Genomic DNA, 21,534 nt, shown 5'->3' with positions numbered 1-21,534 from the left:
TTTTGTCTAGCTATTTTCTAGACCAGCTATGTAATTTATTTTTTATTAATATCAAAAACCTCTCCCGACATTCATTTAATACATTCGATATGACATCTAAAAATTTTAATTTCACAAACTAAGCAAGGTCTGACCCTGACACATTATGGGTCTCTTTAAGGCTGGTAAAAAAAACTGGTAGCCGCTAAAGCGTCCCCGTCGCGGCAAGCTCTAGATTCGCTGCATTTAATAAGCGTACAATCAGTCAAAAGAAAAAAAAAATCTCTGCCAGCTACTCCTATATAGGAGGAGGCTCGTCTGCTCTCAGCTACGCGTGGGTCATTCAGTTTGGCAACCTCTCTCCAATTCGCTGCGCCCAACGATCATGTGGAGGCTCAAGGTCGCCGAGGGGGGCGGGCCATGGCTGAAGTCGTGCAACAACTTCCGCGGGCGGGCGGTGTGGGAGTTCGACCCGGAGCTCGGCACGCCAGAGGAGCGCGCCGAGGTGGAGAGGGTGCGCCGGGAGTTCACGGAGCGCCGCTTCCAGAAGAGGGAGTCCTCTGACCTCCTCTTGCGCATGCAGGTAACAGCTTATCCTGCTCTTCTACAGTTAACAATAAGTGACGCTTGGGCCTTGTTTAGTTCGCAAAAACTTTTTTATTTGACAAACATTGTCCAATCACGAAGTAACTAGATTCATCTCACAAAATTATATAGGTAAACTGCGCAATTAATTTTTATTTTCGTATATATTTAATGCTCTATGCATGTGACCAAAGATTCGATGTGACGAAAAATCTTGAAAATTTTTGCAAACTAAACAAGGCCTTGCTAGGCTTTTCCAAAAATACTCGCCTATGCAGCATGCTTGTATGGGTCCATACAACTCGTGCATGTTGTAGGTGCTTTAGGATGTACTAGCAAAGATGGCATGGGTTGGTCGGCAGGCTGTTCTACAGCCACTGCGATAGAGACCGACCACGTTTTAATTGTTCGCTTGAGCTTTGTTAGCCCTAATAAATCAATCAACAGTACTTTCTACATTGCTTATCAGATGAACACGAGTTTTTTTTTTCCGAGAACACGCTTAGTCTGTGTTTCATTAAGAGAGGAGCCTATAGAATTTTTTTGTTTACAAACGTCGTTTGGTCCGCGGACGAGACACCAACTTTAGCCAAAACGGTACACGACCAAGAAGAAACTATTACACATGGTTTTCCGTCGCTGCTTGTGCTAAGAGCATTTCCGGTCCTCCAATCCTACCATCGTCCGCTGTCATATAGTCCGAGTCTGGCGAGGTCTGCAGCGACGCCTGAAGCCAGCCACGAGACCTCCTCGGTGTCATCGGTTTCCCAGCGGCAGTTCTGGTGCCGGCAAGCCCCTGTACAGAGCATCTGCAGTCCCCGAAGCCGGCGAGCCTGTGAGGCTGAACTCCCCGTCCGGGCTCGTGCTCAAGGAGGCCACGGTCCAGACTCGCGCTGCGCTGCAGTGGAGAGTGGCAGGTGGCGTCGATGTGGTCTCAATTCAGGGGAGAATAGATGAACCAAAAAAGGAAATAAGTAAATAAATAGTAAATTGTTGTTGATGGATGGGTCCTATATTTTGGGAAGAATGTTGGTGACCTGTTGTGTCACTTCCCAGGTAGTTCAAAATATAATATTAGTCACCCCAATACCATCCTCCCATACATTTGATTTTCCTCTACAACAAAATTATTGAGGAGCAAATATACCTGTTATCTTCAAAATAAAGTAGATATCTGAATATGAGTCGAATTTGAATTTGAGATATCCGCTTTATATTCGTATCAATAATATCCGTGTCCGAATTGATTCGAATTAAAATATGGACAGCAGTGCTATCCAGATTCAATTCACGCAAATCCGATAACGATACCAGTTCATCCTGTTCTGCCCCTTGTCTATACAGTATCTCTCTTCGCGCTCGTGTATAGGCAGCGAGCGCATGAAAGGAGCGTGCGAGGGAGCGTCGGGGCAGGCACACGGCACGTGAGAGGTGTCGCTGGCGGTGTGGGTGATATCGAGCTGCCTTGGCGGGCAAGTGGCCACCTTGCTAGAGCTTGTTTGTTTGAGCTGTCGAATCTGCCAGGCATCCAACAGTGTTTTTTTTTATAACAAATTAACAAACAGTTCTTTCAGCCAAGCGAACAGGCTAGTTGGGGGTGCCGCCGCGTGGCCACACGACACACCGCGGCAGGGGCAGTCATGGGATGGGCGAACTCTGAACCTCTCCATGCTCCATCCGTGATCCAGCAGCTACCACGTCTCGGTATTAATTTGTCCTGCCTCTGCCTCCCTTCCGGATCATGGGCAGGATAGCCATGCACGAGAAAGAGAGATACAAAGCTCGTTCCTCCTCCTCCCCTGGCCCTAGTGTACCACTCTAATCGTGAAAGCAGCAATCAAAGGATCGCTAAGGCCCCGTTCGTTTCTCCTGGAATGGAGGCCTGGAATGATTCCAGTCAGGAACATTGTGTAAATTTATACTATTTTTGATCATCTGGAATGAATCCACCAGGAACAGAAGCTAAACGAACGAGCCCTAAAGTGGGAAGAGAAGGGCGATGGAGTGTTTATTCTCGAGCAATCAACGGATGTAATTTTTCTCATCTCGGTCCATCTCTTTTTCTATATTTAACCTAACCATTTTCGTATTGTCGAAAAATCTGGAAACGAGACAGATCGTGGGACGGAAGGTCTCGAGTCGGGACGGAACGGGATTGGTACGGTGTTTTTCAGAATACCATATTTGGTTATAATTTTACCAAATTTGTTACCGGTTTCAACCTAGGCCACATCTTAACATCTTGTCCCGAAGGCTAAACACTTCCCATCTAATGAAACCCAACACTGCAGTCCATCTGGACCAGCTAGTTTGAAAGTACCTTTTTTAGGAAATGATAGTTCAATACTTCAATATACGTTTTGGATCAATTAGTTACGAACATATATTTATTCCATGTTGTTCCGAATACAATTCTAATCTAATACACAGTAACACAGGTCAAATTATAAAGAATACAAATCTAATGTAATAATGAGCCAAACATTTTTTTTATATATGTCACTACTGGACGCGCCCTCTTTGCCGAGGGCGGCCCTCGGCAAAGGGCTCTCGGGGGATTTTTAGACGGCAAAGGTGTCTTTGCCGAGGGCAGTCTAACCACAACACAACATATATATAAATATCAAATCTGACCACATCACAACACATAAGTCATTGTCATCATCCAAATATACAAAGAGTAGAAGTAAACTATGTAGGCCTACCACATTTGTTACAGAAAATAAACTTTTAAGATTGTTCATTCATATGTAGTTCAGGAAACACACCCTTTACAAATAAAATTCAGAATTCCACTACTGTAGCTAGATCCATCCTACCAATATGATGAACCAACAAAACTAGCTGGAAAATAACTTACACCAACACAGAGTCGACCTATTATTCTGGTGCCACCAATAGATGTCTTGACCACAGGAATGGCATCTGCAAGGTCAGCCTCAAAGGCACTGAAAAACATTAGAAGTACAAACTGCTAGCATTCCTTCTACTTCCATAAAAGGAGCTCCAAATCCTCAACCATATAGCCATCAGGTCATGACCAATGAATCAGTTGGTTGCACAATCATTAGTACTATGATTGGCTTGCTGTTCACAGGCTGGTAGCAGCATCCAAAAATTTCAGAAAAAATGATAGAATCAGTAGCTTAAATCATTTGGATCATCTCATATTGGCAAATTCCTAGAATCCCAGTGTGCCTGGCTGGGTTCACCAGTACCATCTTTGTTGACTACAATCACAGACTAGTGTGCTCTATGTGTTGCCTATTGACTGTTGACTACAAAAATAATTTAATATTATACCTAGTAGTTAGTTGAGCACATCTTACCATTCCATAATTTAATATCCACAAAAAAGGGATACAATGTTTAAAGGAATCAAAGATGTGAATTGTATGTTAACTGAAGCAAACCATTCCTCTAAAATTTATTTTAATAAAACAATGTTTAAAGGAATCTGTAACCCTGAAAGAACAAAGAGCTTAAGGTTAGAAATCTGATATTTCCATCATGTACTTAGTATCACATTCAAACTGTGTTTAAAGGAGAAACTTACTCTGTCAAACTGTACTTTTTCTTACAACTGTTCTATTTGTTCATGTGTCCTAAATGTGCTTTCAGCTCTGGTAATAGTAGTAGCCCAACAGGAGAATCAACTAGAAATTTAGAATGAAAAATGAAATAAATTGACAAGACTCAGCACAATCCATGGCAACATTGACTAATCAAAAAACCAGAAGGATTGGAAGGCAGAGGCATGGAATCCAGATGGGAGATGAAATCAAAAGCCATGGCGTTGGTTTTGTCTTCCTCTAGATCCATGAATCATGGGACCTCAAACAACTCGATGATGGATCCAGTAGCAAAGAGTAGCCCTCATAGTCTATGTGCTCCCTGCGTAGCCCCTGCAGCAACAGCCAGGCAGCGGGGTGTGGCCAATTTCAGTCTCAGTCTCAGCTTCTACCCCGCTCAAGCACACATGTGCACGGACAGTCTAGGGAAGGGGATGAACAGACCTGGGAGTGGGCGAAGAGCGCGGCACGTCGTCAGCTTGCCATTCTGTTGTAGATCCGGTCAGGGGAGAAGAAGAGCAGCCACTCCATCGTCGATCTGGCCGAGGGAGAAGAAGGGCAGCCACCCCATCAGGCAGCGGCTGAGCTTGTGCACTGCCTGACCCACGCCGACGTGGCCCATCCAGGGAACAGCGTGATCTCAGCGCCGGAGGGAGGGAGGGAGGGAGAGCTCGCGTTAGGAAGGGGTGACCTCAGCACCGGAGAAGGGAGGGAGGGAGAGCTCGCGTTGGGAAGAAAGGTGCATCGGCACGGTGGCCATGGAGGGCACTGCTGGCCGGATAGGGCGGGGCGCGTGAAAGGTCCTTATTTGGTTTTGGTAATTGAGTGACAATTTAGTGGACTAATAGTGTTTATATGAGATACACAGGAGATTAGTCCACAGGTGATTATGTGATGATGGAGGAGCTCATTGCATATGAGACATGACATGGAGTCATGTGACCAAGGTGGAGAAGATCAAGATGAGGCTTGGCTTGATGGACCGGTTGCAAGAGTGAAGGGCAAGTCAGAGGCTTTGAAGCGAGGGACCGCGTGTGACGGTGAAGCTTGAGCAAGACTTGGCGCCGATGGACCGAGGCAACGGTGAAGAGCAAGTGAGGTCAAGATTGATGAACCAATATGGTCACATGATGATATGAAGTGGATCATATCATTTGGTGATTGGTTGGTGCATGTGTTGCATCAACATTGGAGGAGATGGAATGGAAAGCGCAAGGCAAAGGTATAACCTAGGGCATTTTTATTTCACCGGTCATAGGTGTGTAGAGAAGTTTATGACCGGATTTAGGATAGATGGCCGTACTATCAAGAGGGGCAAACTTGTTTGCATATCGGTCATCTAGTGCCACTTGAGCGATCTAACTTTGCATACGTGTTAGTATCGAGTGGCGTGGCAAGTTGAGAGGCTAACTCCTTTGGGAAATTGTTTGTGAAAATGCTAACACACTTGCACATGGTCGGCGGGATTCGGCGCTTTTGAGAAAATTAAGTGCATATTTTCTATTGCGCCAGTGGGAAGTTTGGAGAAGTCGCGGGAGTGTTTCTCAGTGAGAAAAAACTCACCGGACGCTCTGTGCGGAGGCACCGGACGCTGGCCTTTAGCGTCCGGTGTGCTGTCGGGTGCAGCAGAGTGCACCGGACGCACCGGAGAGAGTCCAGTGCTCAGCGTTCGGTGTGCGGGCGGTTTGGCGACCCTCTCTGCGCATGAGTCCGGTGAGCACCGGACGCTCAGGGTGCGTCCGGTGGCTTGCGTCCGGTGACCCTGCGAGTTTGCAAAACTCTCTGCGCACGGGTCCGATGTGCACCGGATGCATCCGGTGTGGACTAGTTGAGCGTCCGGTGGTGCTGTGTCAGGCGCGAGCGCGTGGTAGCCGTTGGCGGCAACGGTCGACTTCAAACGGCTAGTGACACGTGGCGGTCAGCTGAGCACCGGACGCTGGGGGTTGAGCGTCCGGTGGCTCCCTATGAGCGAACGATGCCCTCGTGTTTTGCCCAGTGAAGGGACAACGGCTAGTTTAGCCCTTAGAGCTATAAATAGAAGTTGTGACCGGCCTTGGCTAGTGCTGAGCACCCTTGGGACTTAGTGTCCATGCTTGGGGAGTGCTAGTAAAGCCTCTAACTCACATATGCTTGATAGTGATCATCCGATTGTGTGAGTGAGCGATTCTAGTGAGTTGCATTGAGAGATTGCATCGAGTGGCACTAGGTGTTCGTGTTGCAAGCCGGTGGTGCTTGTTACTCTTGGAGGTTGCCACCTCCTAGACGGCTTGGTGGCTTGTGACTCCGTCGAAGCACGCAAGGAGATTGTGCGGTGCTCCGGAGAAGAGATTGTGAGGGGTACGGTGCTCACCCCGCGGGGATCGCGAAGAGCAACTCTAGTTGAGCGAGACGTGAAGAGCGACAAGTGGTCCGGCCGGGTCAAGTGCTAGAGCTTGTGGTAAGCACTCCACGTGGGAGAGTGTGACTTGCGGGTCACCACTAGCAAGAGGACCGGCGACAACCTTGGAGCTTGTCTCAACGGAGACGTAGCTTGGTGGCAACCAAGTGAACCTCGAGAGAAAATCATCGTGTCAACATTGTTCTTCCCGTTGGTTTGCAAGTCCCTAACACAAGCTTGTGCTTACATTCATATATTTGTGCTTGTGTAGTTGCTCTTGTAATTAGTTAGCTTGTGTAGCTTGCTAGTTACCTTCTTGCTTGTGTAGCTAGAAGTAGTTCCCTCGCGTGACTAATTTGGTTTGTGTAACCTTGTTAGTCACTTTGCTTAGTTTGTGTAGCTAAGTAAGTTGTGCTCTCTAATTTGGCATTAGTTGCCTTGTTATTGAGCTTGCTAGTGAGCTTAGGCTTTGTGCGCTTTGCCTCACTAGTTTGTGTAGGAGCTCTCCCGGTTTGCAAAGTACTAGTTGCATAGATTTGTGTGACCTTGTTCCTAGAATTGTTTAGGTGAGCTCTTGCTAAGGTAGCACCTTGTTTGCTTGTTTAGGATCTTTTCAAGGTGATAGAGAACTTAGATAGAGGGGTGTAGTCTTGGCTATGCCGATAGTTTTAATTCCGCATTTGTTTCGGTTATCCGACGCGATAAGTTTTAGAAAGGACTATTCACCCCCCTCTAGTCCGCCATCTCGACCCTTCAGCGCGTGGCGGCGGCGGCTTGCAGGCGCGGCGAGCAGCGGCGGGGGAGCTGGGCGCGCGCGGGCGGCTGGGCGCTGCGAGCGGTGGTGGGGGAGTGGCGGCTGGGCGTGCGGGGGGAGAGAAGGAACAGGCTGCGCGTGTTTTTCTTGGGCCGGCCCGATTAGGATTTAGGGTTCGGCACTTTGCCGAGGGCCCAGGTTCAGAGCCCTTGGCAAAAAGAATTTGCCGAGGGCCACTGGTCAGGCCTTCGGCAAAGAGCCCATTTGCCGAAAGCCAGGCTAAGCCCTCGGCAAATAATTTTTGTTTTTTTTTATTTTTTGAGTCTAGTTTTTTTGTGGTGGTAAAATACATTATTTGAAACTTAATTTTAAAGTTTCGGACAATTTTGATCTTTTTTATATATTTTCTTAATTTATTTTGTTTTGTTGATTTTTTTGAATATTTTAAATTTAAATTGCAGGTGTATGGAGTAATGCAATATAGTGTTTTGAAAAATATTATTCATATTATTTGGTGTATATTGAGTCTCTATCCACGGTTAGCGGCCCTCGGCAAAGAAGGTCTTTGCCGAGTGCCCGAGATTTGGCCCTCGGCAAAGCCTCAGGCCCTCGGCAAAGAACGAGTTTCCAGTAGTGTGTGTAATGTGACTAAATTTATAAAAATAATATTTATGATACACTAAATAAGTACGGTAAATTTGCAAGAAAATATATTTTCATGGTGCACCTATTTTGTCATTTGTGAGTATATAATTTTGTGCGGTATTCCGGCTTAAGTACCTGCCTTCCGACCGTTTCCATTGAATATGTGATTGTATTGGTTTGTTTAGGTACACATGCCCGGTTCCACTAAAAATATTGAAACACCTTCGGTTTCCATCTATTTTCATTGATAAAGAAGGGTGGGATGGCCTTCGGCGGTCTTTGTGTGCGGGGAGACCAAGTGAGTGAGAGTTGTGATCTCGTACGTAGTGTCGTTGGTCCTGTAGTGTGGGGGCTAGTGACTGAACTAGAGCAATTATAACCACATGCATATAAATGGCTATATGCTAAGGTGGAGGAGAGAAAAGATTTACAGCTAGCTCAAGAATTAAGAGATATTGTGAGAGAAAAGGGTGAGTTATTGTTGAATCAACAACTGATATAAGTGGCTTGTAAGTGTTGATAAAGCCCGCGGAAGGTTATATTATTAGCCTTGATTTTAGACGAACGACATTTAGAAAGAGATAACTTTTCGCTGGTTTCGTTAAGGGAAAAAACATGCTTTGCCCGTGGCCTGGTCTTGCCATTATTCTGTATGACACTATTCGGCACTACGCCCTAGCCATGTCATGCCGTGTTGGGCCGGACATGCCCAACCCTTGGCCCAGGGACAACCCTACAAGAACTTATATGTGTCGTACCATGTCGATGGGCACGATGGCCCACTAGGCCCATGCCAGCACGTGTCATTGTCGCGCGCTAAGGCTACTGCAACACCATGTGTGGAGCTCGCCTCGCCGCCACCACATTGCCGAGACGGAGCACCATCTCCCTCGTCGAGCATGCGACACTACGTACCTCCACCTAGCTCTCTCTGGGCTGAGGTGTCACGTCACTGCACGAGGGAGCCTAGCTCCATGGAGGCCATTGTGCCGCCACGTAAGATGGAGCTCACCTTCATGGCCATTGGCTGAGACCGTCGCGCGAGAGGGAGCAGGCATGGGAGTTGTGGCCATCGTGACTCAGTGCAAAGAGGGAGCACGTCGCTAAAGTATGCACACGTATTTTTTGGTAAGAGATGGCAGGATAAGAAATTGGTATTTGGGAGCTAGGGTTTTAGATATTTGTGTACTCTTCTTTTTAATTATATCCAACGATTCTAGATTCCCTAAGACCATCCAATCCAACACCTAGGAAAGATCTGGCCACACAGCGTACCAGCTCATTAGCCCTGTAGTGATCGTGACAGTGCGTAGTGCGTGTGGAAGCCATAGCCTAGGCACAGCCTTATGCCCGTGCTAGTGCGAGTGGGCACTATATATGGGCATCGTTTCATGCTGGGCTAGGGTCTTCCCATTTGGCCATCTGTAAAAAGAATAATGCTACAGTACCCCATTATTTATTAAAAGTTAGTATCTTAAATAAACATGAGGCCTTGATTTTATAAAATTTAATTTAATTAATTAATCTAAAGAAAATAATCCTCAGATTGCTCCGATCACTGGAGATGTGGGTGGGCATGCAACCCCTTCCTCTCGTGACTGTCGCCGCATCCTTCGTTTTCCCATTTGCATGGCTAAAATAAAAAGTGACATCTAGGCCAATAGTCCTATTCTTCTTTTTGCATAATATTTTTCCTTAAAAGTGATTAAATTTTTTATATGATACTAAGAGCAACTCGGAGAGACTCTAAATTCTTCCTAAATCTTATGAATAGAGATTTTGGTAAAAAAAATTACCCTCCAATAACTTGTCTAAATGGTTATACGAATATAATCATATTCTAATTCAGGCTTGTCACTAGCCAAAAATAGAAAATGAGAATGGCTCTCTAAAGTGTGCACGGGAGAGATAGAAAAGCTGCTGGGGAGTAAAAAAATAGAAAGTGATTTTTACAAAAATAGTTCTCTAAATGATGATTTAGAGAGTGAGATTTGCAAAGACTCTTGAAGATGCTCTAAGTTATGTTAAAATTATACAACGGTCATGTTACATACTCCACTAAAAAATCGAAACTGCTAGCGCCCAGACGTCCGATCCGGGCGCTAGCGTCCGGACACTCAGGCCAACTACATCTGATTGCGTGCTTGCCCGCACACCTACTTCACGTGGGGGTTCTCACGCTTCTATTCGACGAAACCGTCCGCTCCTCTCATGTATTGATGTGTCGAATCAAACACTCAAAAAATCGTATCCTCTGCACCCGCTCAAACATGAGAGCACGCCCACGACGCCCATATCACCACACGCCCATGCCTCTGCTCCCAACCGTGTGATGCAAGAGAAGGTGGGAGGAGAGAGGCAATATCCAAACTACTTTTGAAACATTTCAAGACAATAGTTGCAACATACATCTAAAGGCAGTTGAAACACTTGAAACATACTTCTAGAATAATTGAAAAACACCCTGAAACACACTTGAAAACCATTGCAACCATACACAAACATTCGAATAAAACACATACAACATCTGCAACACTCGAAACATACGATTGCAACATGCCTCTAAAAATTGCAACATGTGCAACATCCCCGTTTTAGTTTTGCAACATCCATATGATTCAATCGCAACATACCTTTGAACCTTGTGAGACATACAATTGCAATATAGGGTGGAGAGAGATATCCTCGCGAATGAGTGCCATGGCCGCTAGATTTGCGAGCATTAGGGGCTCCCGGTGGGGGAGGACACTGGTGTGTGTGTGGGGGGGGGGGGGGCGCCATGGTGGGAAGGAACCGCCGTGGTGGGAGGGGAAGGACATGGGGTGGGTGACAGAGCCGCTGGTGTAGTGAAGGAGCTGCCGGGACAGGGGAGGAGGATGCTACGGTGGGGAACAAGGACGGGGTGCTGCCAGCCGGGAAGGAACTCGGTGGCACACACGTTGGAGAGGAGCGGGTCGCCGCTAGCCATAGAGGGAGCCGGTAAGCATGCACGAGATGGAGAGTGGTGGGCACATGCGATTGAGAAGCGATAGTGGCGTGTTGTGGAGCTGAGTAGGCAGGGCAACCGTTGCGGGCCGAGATTAAAGCGGCCGTGAGTGGGGCAAGATAGCGAGTGGGGAAGTGGGTTGTCTGTTGGACCCAATCTATGTAAAAGCCAAGAATGAGCCGTCCAGACGTCTGGGTCATATCATTACCGCTAAAAAAATATATGTCATATACTAACTCAACTAAAATATATTACATAATTGAGAAGACCTTCTAATAAAATATGTAGCTATTGTAAAGTTTCATATACACATAATTTACATGTATGCATGTATGTCAGGCACGCATATACGCAAATTTGGTTACGTGCCTGAGATACAAGTACATAAAAAAATTGTTAGTTTATTCTAGTTAAGTTATGTACACTCAAAATTGCAAAAATAAAAATTCACCATAAGATCTAATAGATAATGTTTGTATTATTAATTAGATTAGAAAAGATCTTTATATCTAAAACTTACTTTTCACCTATTACCTCCTAGAACCATCTGATCTAATTAAATTAATGACTTAAAGTTATTTGGTGGTACGGCAGCAAATCTCCTACAAAAATGTAGTGCTTAATTTGTTAGTACTTGATTCCATTTCTAGCCTACGTTTGTTTTGATACTGAAAGTCCCCTTTCCCGTATTAGAATATTTAGTCTCTTTCTCGGGACAAGCATTTTCAGAAGTGCTATATATATATATATATATATATATATATATATTGACAGTAATCGAGATATACAAACCTGGAATGAGAGAGACATTGGCCTTCATCTTTCATTTTCTCACCATGAATGATAGATGGGGTCAATAATTACGGTTCTATGCGTTCCCACAACAACATGCTCTCTGCTTCCTCTGCCTACTATATAAGAGGAGCTTTCCTGTAAGCTGCACTCACGCGTAGGTACTACGTATCACCTGTTTCTCCACCTCTCTCCAATTCGCTGCGCCCAACGATCATGTGGAGGCTCAAGGTCGCCGAGGGGGGCGGGCCATGGCTGAAGTCGTGCAACAACTTCCGCGGGCGGGTGGTGTGGGAGTTCGACCCGGAGCTCGGCACGCCAGAGGAGCGCGCCGAGGTGGAGAGGGTGCGCCGGGAGTTCACGGAGCGCCGCTTCGAGAAGAGGGAGTCCTCTGATCTCTTATTGCGTATGCAGGTAATAGCTTATCAAGTTTCTCTAGTACTCGACGAGATCGAAAACTTTATAGTTAAATTTTTTTATATTTAAGATTGTTTACAAGTCAAAATATTGATTACAAGATTTGTACATATCCGGAAAAAAATGGATATCATATCTATAATCTGTCGTGGTAGGAGGTGATACCTGTGAGGCCAAATTAAGGTTGTGGAGTTTGAGTCGACGATGCTGCAATTGTGTGAAACGAACTCAAAATTAAATCTTGTGAGATAGATAGTATGGTCAGTCTTCTAGTCCTAGACTTTCAAGGGCGGTGAATATTAAATTTTAGGAACGGTTTTAAAACTGCTTAAAGACCACTTCTTTGACGATGGATGACATAGGTTTTTAAGAACCGGCCCTGATGATCGTTTTTGACCGTGAACAAAAAATTAGTAGATATCTGAATAAGATTTCAAACTCGACATATCCGTTTTGCCTTCATATCCAATAAATCTGTATTCGTATTTGGATTGGATATAAAAATGTGGTCAACATGTTTCATAAAAAAATGTGGTCAATATTGATATCCAGACTAGGATCACGCGATTCGATCACAAAAATCCATCCATAGTAGGGTCCCGGGCAGTGTCGATGATACCGACCTGCCTTGGCCTGAGCCTACAACGTCTCATTCTCTTCTCAAATTGTTGCCACCGAGCGGGACAACGTGAGCTGCCGGGAGAAGGGCTCGATGCATTTGGCTGGTTCATGCTCCTTCCTCGGTTCGGATAGTATATACTTCCACTATACGCGTAAAGAAAGTCGTATATCTCCAAAGTCTAACTTTAACTTTTTATTTTTATAAAAAAATAATTATCAAAAAGTGGTATATGTATATTTTTATGAAAGTACTTTTCAAGATAAATCAATTCATATGGTTTTTATATTTCCAAACTCAATAATCTAAAAATTATTTATGATTTATATTATCAATGTTTGACCTAAAAAAAGTTTTCTAAACGATTTTCTTTATGAGTATGGAGGGAGTATTCCAATTCGCTGGATGTTGCGATTTTTTTGTCTTCATTTCCTTGTTGAGATTTGTATTATCTCTAGATTTAACGTCGTCCTGACGTCCTTAGATCCTCTTAGATCAGGGCATGTTCTCCTTGGTTTTATCTGTATTATTATCTCTTGATTTTCCCTTGCTGCTTCTCCTCCTTAGGTTTTCACGTTCTTGCTACCTTTTCCTTTAGGACTAGTAAGTAGGGCCCGTATGTCAGAGGTAAAAAAAAAATTAGATGGACAAGGAAACTCGTATCTTGGTGGGTGACACGAGGGCGGCCATGCCAAAGTGCTGGTCGAGGAGGACAGGGCCGTGGGGCACGGAGCACAGGAAGCCTGTCGGGGCGAGAAGGGCCCAAATGCATGGGAGGGCGGTGGTGTGCGGGGAGACGACGATGAGGCGAGAGAGTTAGAGCGAGCTAGTAGGAGTTGGTTTGGCAGTGTTGGGCCGGCGAATGATTAGGGCACCCACCTGTTGGCAAATAGCTGGTCAACAAAGAATTTTATTCCTTCCTTGTCTCTGAAAGCTTCAATTCGCAGAATCCGTGTCAGTCAAATTTTTTATAAAAAACAATAGTATCTATAACATAAAATGAATATCTTATAAAAAATATATTTTATGATAAATCTAATGATATTAGTTTGATACTATAAATCTTAGCTTTTTTAAACTCGATCGAAGTTTTAAAAGTTTGACTTAAGACAACTCTAAAAATTGAAGCTTTTATGGACAAAGGGAGTAGTTATTAAGGAGTGAGATCAAATATACTTCCTTTGTCCATGAAATAATCAATTTTTAGGGTTGTCCTAAGTCAAACTTTTTAAACTTTGACCAGATTTCTAGAAAAAATGGTAAGATTTATGGTATCAAATTAGTATCATTAGATTTATCATAGAACATATTTTTATAAGATGTGTATTTTATTTCATAGATATTGTTACTATTTTCTATAAAGTTAGTTAAACTTAAAAAAATTTAACCGGCACGGGTTCTAGGAATTGATTCTTTCGTGGACAGAGGGAGTACATACTAGTGACTTCTAAATAGTTAATCTAGCACAATCTCCCACGAAGCTGTCCACAAAGAATTTTATTGGTTATCAAGGAGCGAGATCAAATATATACTAGTGATTCCTAAATAGTTAGTCTAACACGATCTCCCATAAACAACTCTCTCACAACTCACATAACTCTCTACTATAGTGTTCTTTGTTTATTATTTCTGAGTCTCATCTAGCTAGTTATTTACAATTTACCATTAAGGATACCCTTGGATGGCGAAATTTATGTTGAGAGAAGAAATACTACTACATAATTGATAATCAACACCGGTTTGTATTAGGAATCGTTGGTAAAATGATTTTCACCGTCAGTTCGTCTTATGAACCGTTTGCAAAAATGGGAGTGATTATTACCACCGGCACAAATCAGTGGTGACAACATAACATTATCACCAGTTTGTGTTACCAACCAGCACTGATGGAGACCTATTTTTCACCACTGGTTTGTGTTACAAACCGGCAGTAAAGAAAACTTTCTCCAAAGGTTTCACTTATACTGCATCACAATAAAATTCATAATTTTTTCAAACAAAGTCAGATGAAAATAAACTTTATATCAAAATTTTGATCTCAATAAGGTCTACAACTTTATAGTTGATGACTTTTTCTTTCCAAATCATTTATGATCCTAGAATTCTATTTGAATCTCTCATATTTTAAAAGTCATTTTTTTTGAATTGTACAAACAATCTCTCATATTTTAAAAGTCAAAAGCAAAATTGTAGATCACGACTTCTCATTAGAAATTTTGAATATGTAATTGTAAAATTTTGAAATTTAAATTTTACAAATGACCTCGAATGGAAAATTGACCCAAACCGTCTACAACTTTTTAGTCGTTGACTTTTAATTTTTATTTGAAATTATTTGAGGTTCCAAAAAGTATGGCTAAAGTTCCCTACTATGAAATTCAAATTGTTCAAACGACTTTGAATGGCGAAGCAACCAATATCCAAGTTGTCGATCTCGATTAGAACAACAACTTGTAGTTGATGAATTTTCATCTGAAGCCGTTTACGGTGCTAAATATTTATACCAAAATCCTGAGAAGTAAATACTAGAGGAATGAATATGCCATATATACACATATGATCTAGGGGTGGAGTCTTCGAGTAGCTACTAGCGAGGACTAGATCCCGATGCAAAAAAATCACATGACTTGTGACTAATAAGGTATGATCATGCGACTAGCTAGCCTTCCCAGTGTTAAAATAAATTTTAGCTGATTTTAGAATTTTGGGAAACTAACATGAACCAGCGGTAATGACCATTCTTATCACCGACTTTCACCGCTGAGGGCCGCCAAAACGGAAAACCCATGGTAGTGAGGGTATGGAACCGGCAGTGGTGAAGATTTTATGGTAGTTAAAATTTCACTTTTTAGTATTATATTAGAACTAAAAATTGTGTCTATGCGTTACAACGGAATCCTATGAATCAGATTCTTTATTGTATTTCATATCATTGCTAGACGTGGGCTATTCTAACTTGTATGAGCATAAGTCATGAGTTTAAGGCACATAGGAGATATATATTAGAATTGGACCCTGTATTTATTAAATGCAAATTGTTGTAACTCGTAAGTCAACAAAAAAGTGTGATAGAAGAAACTCAACACAATAGAGGTAGTTCGGAGGGGACCGGATGAAAAAAAGATGAAATTTTGATACGTTCATGCGTTGAGAAAAAGATAATTAAATATTCACAGAGAACTAATGCACATATAATTTTTTAGCATGTAGGCATAGCTCTCGCTACATGTTCTCAGTGGTTTCGTCTTAAATAGAAAAGAAAAAAAAACATGACGTAAAACCGTTGTGCTTTCAATTTGTTAATTCGGTTCGATTTCTCGCCTACGTCAACGGTGGAACCTAATCTTTTATGGTTTTGATACTAAAAGCCCCATTCTCCATATTGGAATATTTATTAGGTCTTGTTTGATATTACTCTACTCTACGAACCTACATTGTTAGCTTGAGCTCCATAAATAGTTTTATTAGTAGAGCTAGAACTGTTTTGGTAAACTGTTTTGCCAAACAACTTCACTTAAAATATATTCTCACAGAACCTCATGTAAAACTCACCATGACAAAGTGAAGCCAATATTTTTGACTTTAACCCACTTTAGACCTCTTTGAGAGCACAATTTAAGGATCTTCCTATGTGGAGTCATTTTGTTTTACCTCATTCGGTATAAAAGATGATAAGAGATTCATAGGAGTAGAGAGTTTTACGAGGATAATATGAATGAATGTATTGGAAACCGGACCATAAAATCCCGCTCGCGCAATGGCGAGGCGGAGCCTGCTCGCGCGCGGCGTGGCAGAGGCGACCCGCTCACACGCCCGGCCGCGAGGAGGACCCCGCTCACGCAGTGGCGAGGTGGAGCCTGCTCGTGCATGGCGCGACGGAGGCGACCCGCTCGCGCGCGGCGTGGCCGAGGCGGCTCGGTGGGCGAGGAGGAGCCCTGCTTACGCGCGACGGCGAGGAGCTCTTCTCACACATGGGGGAGGCGGCCAGCTCGCGCGCGGCGGAGGCGGCCTGCTTGCGGCATGGCGGAGGCGGCCTGCTCGCGCGCGACAGCGAGGAGCTCTTCTCGCGCGCGGCGAAGGCGGCCTGCTCGCTGCGTGGCAGATGCGAGCTCGGTGAGGAGCCCTTCTCGCGGCGCGGCGGAGGTGGTATGCTCGCGGCTCGCGTGCAGCGCGGCAGAGGCGGCTCAGCCTCGCCCGCACGGTGGACGACCTCACCCGCACGTAGCAGGACCTCGCCCGTGGTGGCCTCGCCTGCCCATTCGCGTCCGTCCTTGCCGATGAAACGCGTTTATTGAGAGTTTCGATCTCGTTTCATGGTGTTGGAAATGGAAATGCTAGTCAGCTCGTGTCGTGGGAATGAAACAAACTCCTTCTCTCTCCTCCATGTTTCATAAAAAAGGCCAGATTTGCTGATGTGGCACCCTAATAAATATGCATAACACCTCATAAAACCTCCACTGACACTGGCCTAAGGCCAGTCTCAATGCATAGTTTCATGACACAGTTACTAAGACTATAAACTAGGTAACCGAGTCACGGGAGTTTCATGGGGATGAAATTTCTATCTCATCTGATGAAACTCCTTCATTTAATGACCCTGCTAAGTTAGCAATTTTGCTTAGGGCACTCACAAAGCAGACTCTATCATAGAGTCTAAAGTTATTTATTATCTCGAACAATGTGGACTTAGAGTCTAAATAAGACTTGGAGTCTTATTTTTTCTACCTCTTTCTTCAATAAATATGCTGCCACATCAGCAAAATACCATAAATAATATGTAATTAAGTGTCTTGGACTCTGTGATAGAGTCTTGCATTGTGAGTGCCCTTATGTGGCACCCTAACAAATATGCATAACACCCCACGAAACCTCCACTGGCTGTTTGGTTCTAGACCATTATTTACCATGCCTCAGCTGCGGTGAGCTCTAGAGGAGCTGCAAGTATGGCAGTAAAATCGAGCGTCACACGCCATGGCAGGAAATGAGTGAGCTGGTATGTTGTGCGTGTGTGACATGCGTAAGGCAGAATTATTAGTTCTGAAGTAATAATTGCCAGCTTAGATTAACGTTAAAAGAAAATAGTTTTCATGTTTAATTTTCTTTGTGTGAAAGATTGTTCTAGTTATACTAATTGTATGTGTACAAGTGATTTAACTATTTCTGGCCTATATTCCATTTTATTGTTCATATACTAAACTGTCCTCTATTGCAGTATGCAAAGCATAAACATCTTCAGGTGGATCCTCCACCCACCAAGCTCGCAGAAAATGTAGAAGTCACAGAGGAGATCATATTAGCGGCATTGAGGCGAGCCCTCGATCAACATTCAAGTCTGCAAGCAGAAGATGGGTGCTGGCCAGCCGACTATAGTGGCATTTTGTTCATTATGCCTCTCCTGGTACACATTGAATTTGACACTTACACTTTGTATCAGATAGTTTTTGCGTTAAAAAAAAGAATCAGATAACTTGTGTTTGATGCTAGGCCTGCTAGTTCATTATTGATTGGCATATGCCATACAGAAGTACCATAAACTAAAAGATTATGTGTTTATGCTATATATTGCCTATTTGCTAGAATAAATATTAGTAACAGAAATAGGAATTCAGCTTAATTCTTTCTTCTAAGTCATCCTTAACAAACTGTGAGCTGTGCAGGAACTGTATACCTTAGTTGACCTGCATAACACTATGAGAATTCTACTTCATTTCAGGTATTCGCTCTATATACCACTGGGTCACTCGATACCGTCCTATCTAAAGAACATCGACGTGAGATATGTCGCTATATTTACAATCATCAGGCATGTTTATGACAGTCTAGCTATTTACTTTTTTATAATGTTATTTTGTCTATTTACAAGGAAAATTAGAAATCTTTTATTATGTAACATGGTCCTTGTAGAATGAAGATGGTGGCTGGGGTAAACAAGTGTTGGGACCAAGCACCATGTTCGGCTCATGCTTGAACTATGTTGCCTTAAGACTTATTGGTGAAAAGCCCACGAATGCTGCATTGACCAAAGGACGTCAGTGGATTTTATCCCATGGAAGTGCAGCTGCAATTCCACAGTGGGGAAAGATATGGTTCTCGGTATGACATTTAATAAAATATTTTTTATATGAATACATGAGGATTTAAAGGCCACTAGGTTTCATATATAATATTTTGCAATAAGTCTATGCAAATATGAAGTGCCCTTTCAAATAAATTTTAAACTCTATGTATATTCCAGATTTTGAGTACTAAACAATCCACTTTTTGAATCCTTCGATACTGGTATTAATTATGATAAAATTCTTTTCCTTTTAAAATAGGAAGCTAAAGTACCTTTGCTTTCTTGCAAAAGGAAATTATTAATTGAATTCGAGCTGAATGTGGTAATTTGACAAGATTTGACCTGGTTACCAAATGCTCATATCTGGTTTGTCTACCTAGAATATATAAACACGGTTCTTTGAATCTGTGAAAAAAAACTTTTTTAAAATATAAACTGTTGTTACAAATTTTAATATTTCTATGTTTCTTATGGCTCTTATTTGAAAAAAGATCTTATACCAGAAACATGATGCATAAAACTGCAATTGTAGTTACTGACTTTTTATGTAACTTACAATTTGTTGACTTGGATCTGAGTAATTCAAGGATGTTATCTTCTTAAATGAAGGTGATGGGTTTGTATGATTGGTCTGGAAATAATCCAATAGTTCCTGAATTATGGCTTGTCCCACACTTTCTTCCAATTCATCCAGGTACTTATTTCTCAGTATCTCATCAAAACTACCTGTGAACCATTGATTTAGGTAATATAATGTCGCTCATAATTCTGAAGGCTTTGAGTGTAGCCTGCAGAACTTTTGGGGACTGGGAGAAAGGGAGATGTGGCGTCCTCGGAAGCCACCACACATAGGGCTAGGAGTGTGGGGTAGAGGACATGATATTCTTTTCTAATTACATTCCATCTTTTTTTAGTTAACCTACCTTCTTATGCAAATGTCATAATTAGTCTAGAAATTTGCTCAAGCAACTTATAGAAGTTGTTCTGGAGGTGTTACAGTTGTGGGATACCAATCACAGGGAGAGAGAACTGGCATGCACTACTCAGCGCAGGCATAAATATTTACACGACTCGTGCAATTTTGCAAAGCTCACAATACCCATATATCTTGTTTTTTCAGTTTCCCATATTTGTTGCCACCTTCCTTTGGCTCATCTACAGATCTTCTAACCACTGATATTTGCAACAAAAAGTACTAATCAAAGATATATTTTGATGACTCTGTAGATGTCTAAGACATCACTTATCTATAACTAGAACAAGTATAACTACGTGCTAATAAGAGCATCTCTAGAAAATTGAGAACAAATATCAAAAGAACATCTATCTAAGTTGGTTAAATGGCTCGAGTTTGACTCCTCATGGAAACAAATTTTCAGACTAGGGTTAAAAAAGATCACCTCATCTGTGCCATATGTCAAAGCACAGGTTTGCTCAGCCCTGATAGTTAATCCCCTTGTCTATCTCATGCCAAAGCACAGATTGTCTGAACCTCGACCCTGGTCGTAATCATTCTCATGTAGGCTACGGTGCTGCTGTATATGGGTGGGGCTGGGAGTCATGGGTTTTGTTGAGCGGCATAAGAAGCTCATTTTCTTAATGCAATGTCCACAGGCCAAGTTTTAATATTGAGAAAAAATAGTTACTGAAAACTAGATTTAAAGCCATATATGAGGAGGCCTTGGGGACGAATCTAATGGAATGATTGTACCATTGTAAATAGTATCTCATTATCTGACATTGAACCTTTTACATTTATTACTGGCTCAGGACGATTTTGGGTATTTTGTCGTATGGTGTATCTGCCTATGGCTTATCTCTTTGGTAGAAAATTCATCGGAACGATTACTCCAACTATATTGGAATTAAGGGATGAGCTCTATTCCGTACCATACAGTGAGGTTGATTGGGAAAAAGCTCGTGATACTTGTGCCAAGGTTTGTATTTACTAAGACTTGGTTAGATCCCCATATAATAGTTATTATTTTTTTTCAAAAAAATGTATATATAAATCATCTTACTTTAAATAAGTGAAAGCAATCTATGTATTTCAGTTGGTGTAGTATAACAAATCAAATTTGTAAGTCTGAAGTTTTTCAAATAATCGAAATGATAGGTGAGGTATGTTAAATTAATGGCATGTGCAAATAGTAACTTTTTCTATTGAACCTCTTTAAAACTCTTACACATGCTTGTATATATAGTACAAGAGAATGGTGTTCTTACGAGGGTAAACTTTTTCCTCGCTTCTATAATGTTCTACTTCTAAGTAATCTCACTTTTACAAATGAGTAGCATTATATTGGATCTAAACATATTAAATACTTGTAGAATTAGTACTCTTTTTCTCGTAGTACGTTTAGTGATGACATTTAGTGCTTGAAACGGAAGCCAGTACTTATATGCATTCAGTATTTTGGGATATGTCGCAAAAGTGTGTGGACCTAGAATTTAGGTAATAGAAAAAAGAGTCAGGGCATATTATAAGTTTGTGGTAAAAACTTAAACAATAAATATTCACTTGAGCTTATCAGTCAAATCTACCAGCCATTCAGCAGCTCTCACAACAAATCAGCGAACAGTTTGCCAAACGAACAGTACTCTTTGGAAGTAAAAAAGAATAAAAATATAATAAAGGGGAGTACAAAATGATGATGGGCTTATTTGATATACTTACGTCTCTCTGTGTGTGCGTGTGCACGCGTGCGCAAAAAACCTGAATATATATTGCACTGTGTATTATTTTTGGC

General features: G+C 42.4%; 1 protein-coding gene and 1 long non-coding RNA gene across 5 annotated transcripts in view; one reads left to right on the top strand and one right to left on the bottom strand.

The window, feature by feature from the left end:
- Positions 309 to 21,534, top strand: part of LOC8073228 (achilleol B synthase) — a 33,147-nt gene continuing 11,921 nt past the window's right edge. Inside the window, exons 1-8 of one of the 4 annotated variants that reach the window (XM_021465337.1) lie at positions 309 to 562; positions 2,518 to 2,595; positions 2,681 to 2,722; positions 17,939 to 18,124; positions 18,440 to 18,529; positions 18,631 to 18,819; positions 19,394 to 19,478; positions 20,555 to 20,721. In XM_021465337.1, coding sequence (XP_021321012.1) covers positions 365 to 562; positions 2,518 to 2,595; positions 2,681 to 2,722; positions 17,939 to 18,124; positions 18,440 to 18,529; positions 18,631 to 18,819; positions 19,394 to 19,478; positions 20,555 to 20,721 — 1,035 coding nt within the window. In that variant the 5' untranslated portion in view covers positions 309 to 364. Of the gene's footprint in view, positions 563 to 2,517; positions 2,596 to 2,680; positions 2,723 to 11,867; positions 12,105 to 17,938; positions 18,125 to 18,439; positions 18,530 to 18,630; positions 18,820 to 19,393; positions 19,479 to 20,554; positions 20,722 to 21,534 lie in introns of those variants that run through there. The other 3 variants (XM_021465335.1, XM_021465336.1, XM_002445218.2) reach the window with 3 other exon arrangements.
- On the bottom strand, positions 3,283 to 5,062 carry LOC110437097. The gene is made up of 2 exons (XR_002455207.1): positions 4,581 to 5,062; positions 3,283 to 4,469 (listed from the first exon to the last, which is right to left on the bottom strand). It is a non-coding gene; the product is annotated as an uncharacterized LOC110437097 (long non-coding RNA).

The sequence above is a fragment of the Sorghum bicolor genome, chromosome 7, assembly GCF_000003195.3.
Source record: "Sorghum bicolor cultivar BTx623 chromosome 7, Sorghum_bicolor_NCBIv3, whole genome shotgun sequence".
NCBI classification, from domain to species: domain Eukaryota; kingdom Viridiplantae; phylum Streptophyta; class Magnoliopsida; order Poales; family Poaceae; genus Sorghum; species Sorghum bicolor.
Note: the sequence above shows the minus strand (reverse complement) of the source record. Positions and strands in the feature narration are given on the sequence as shown.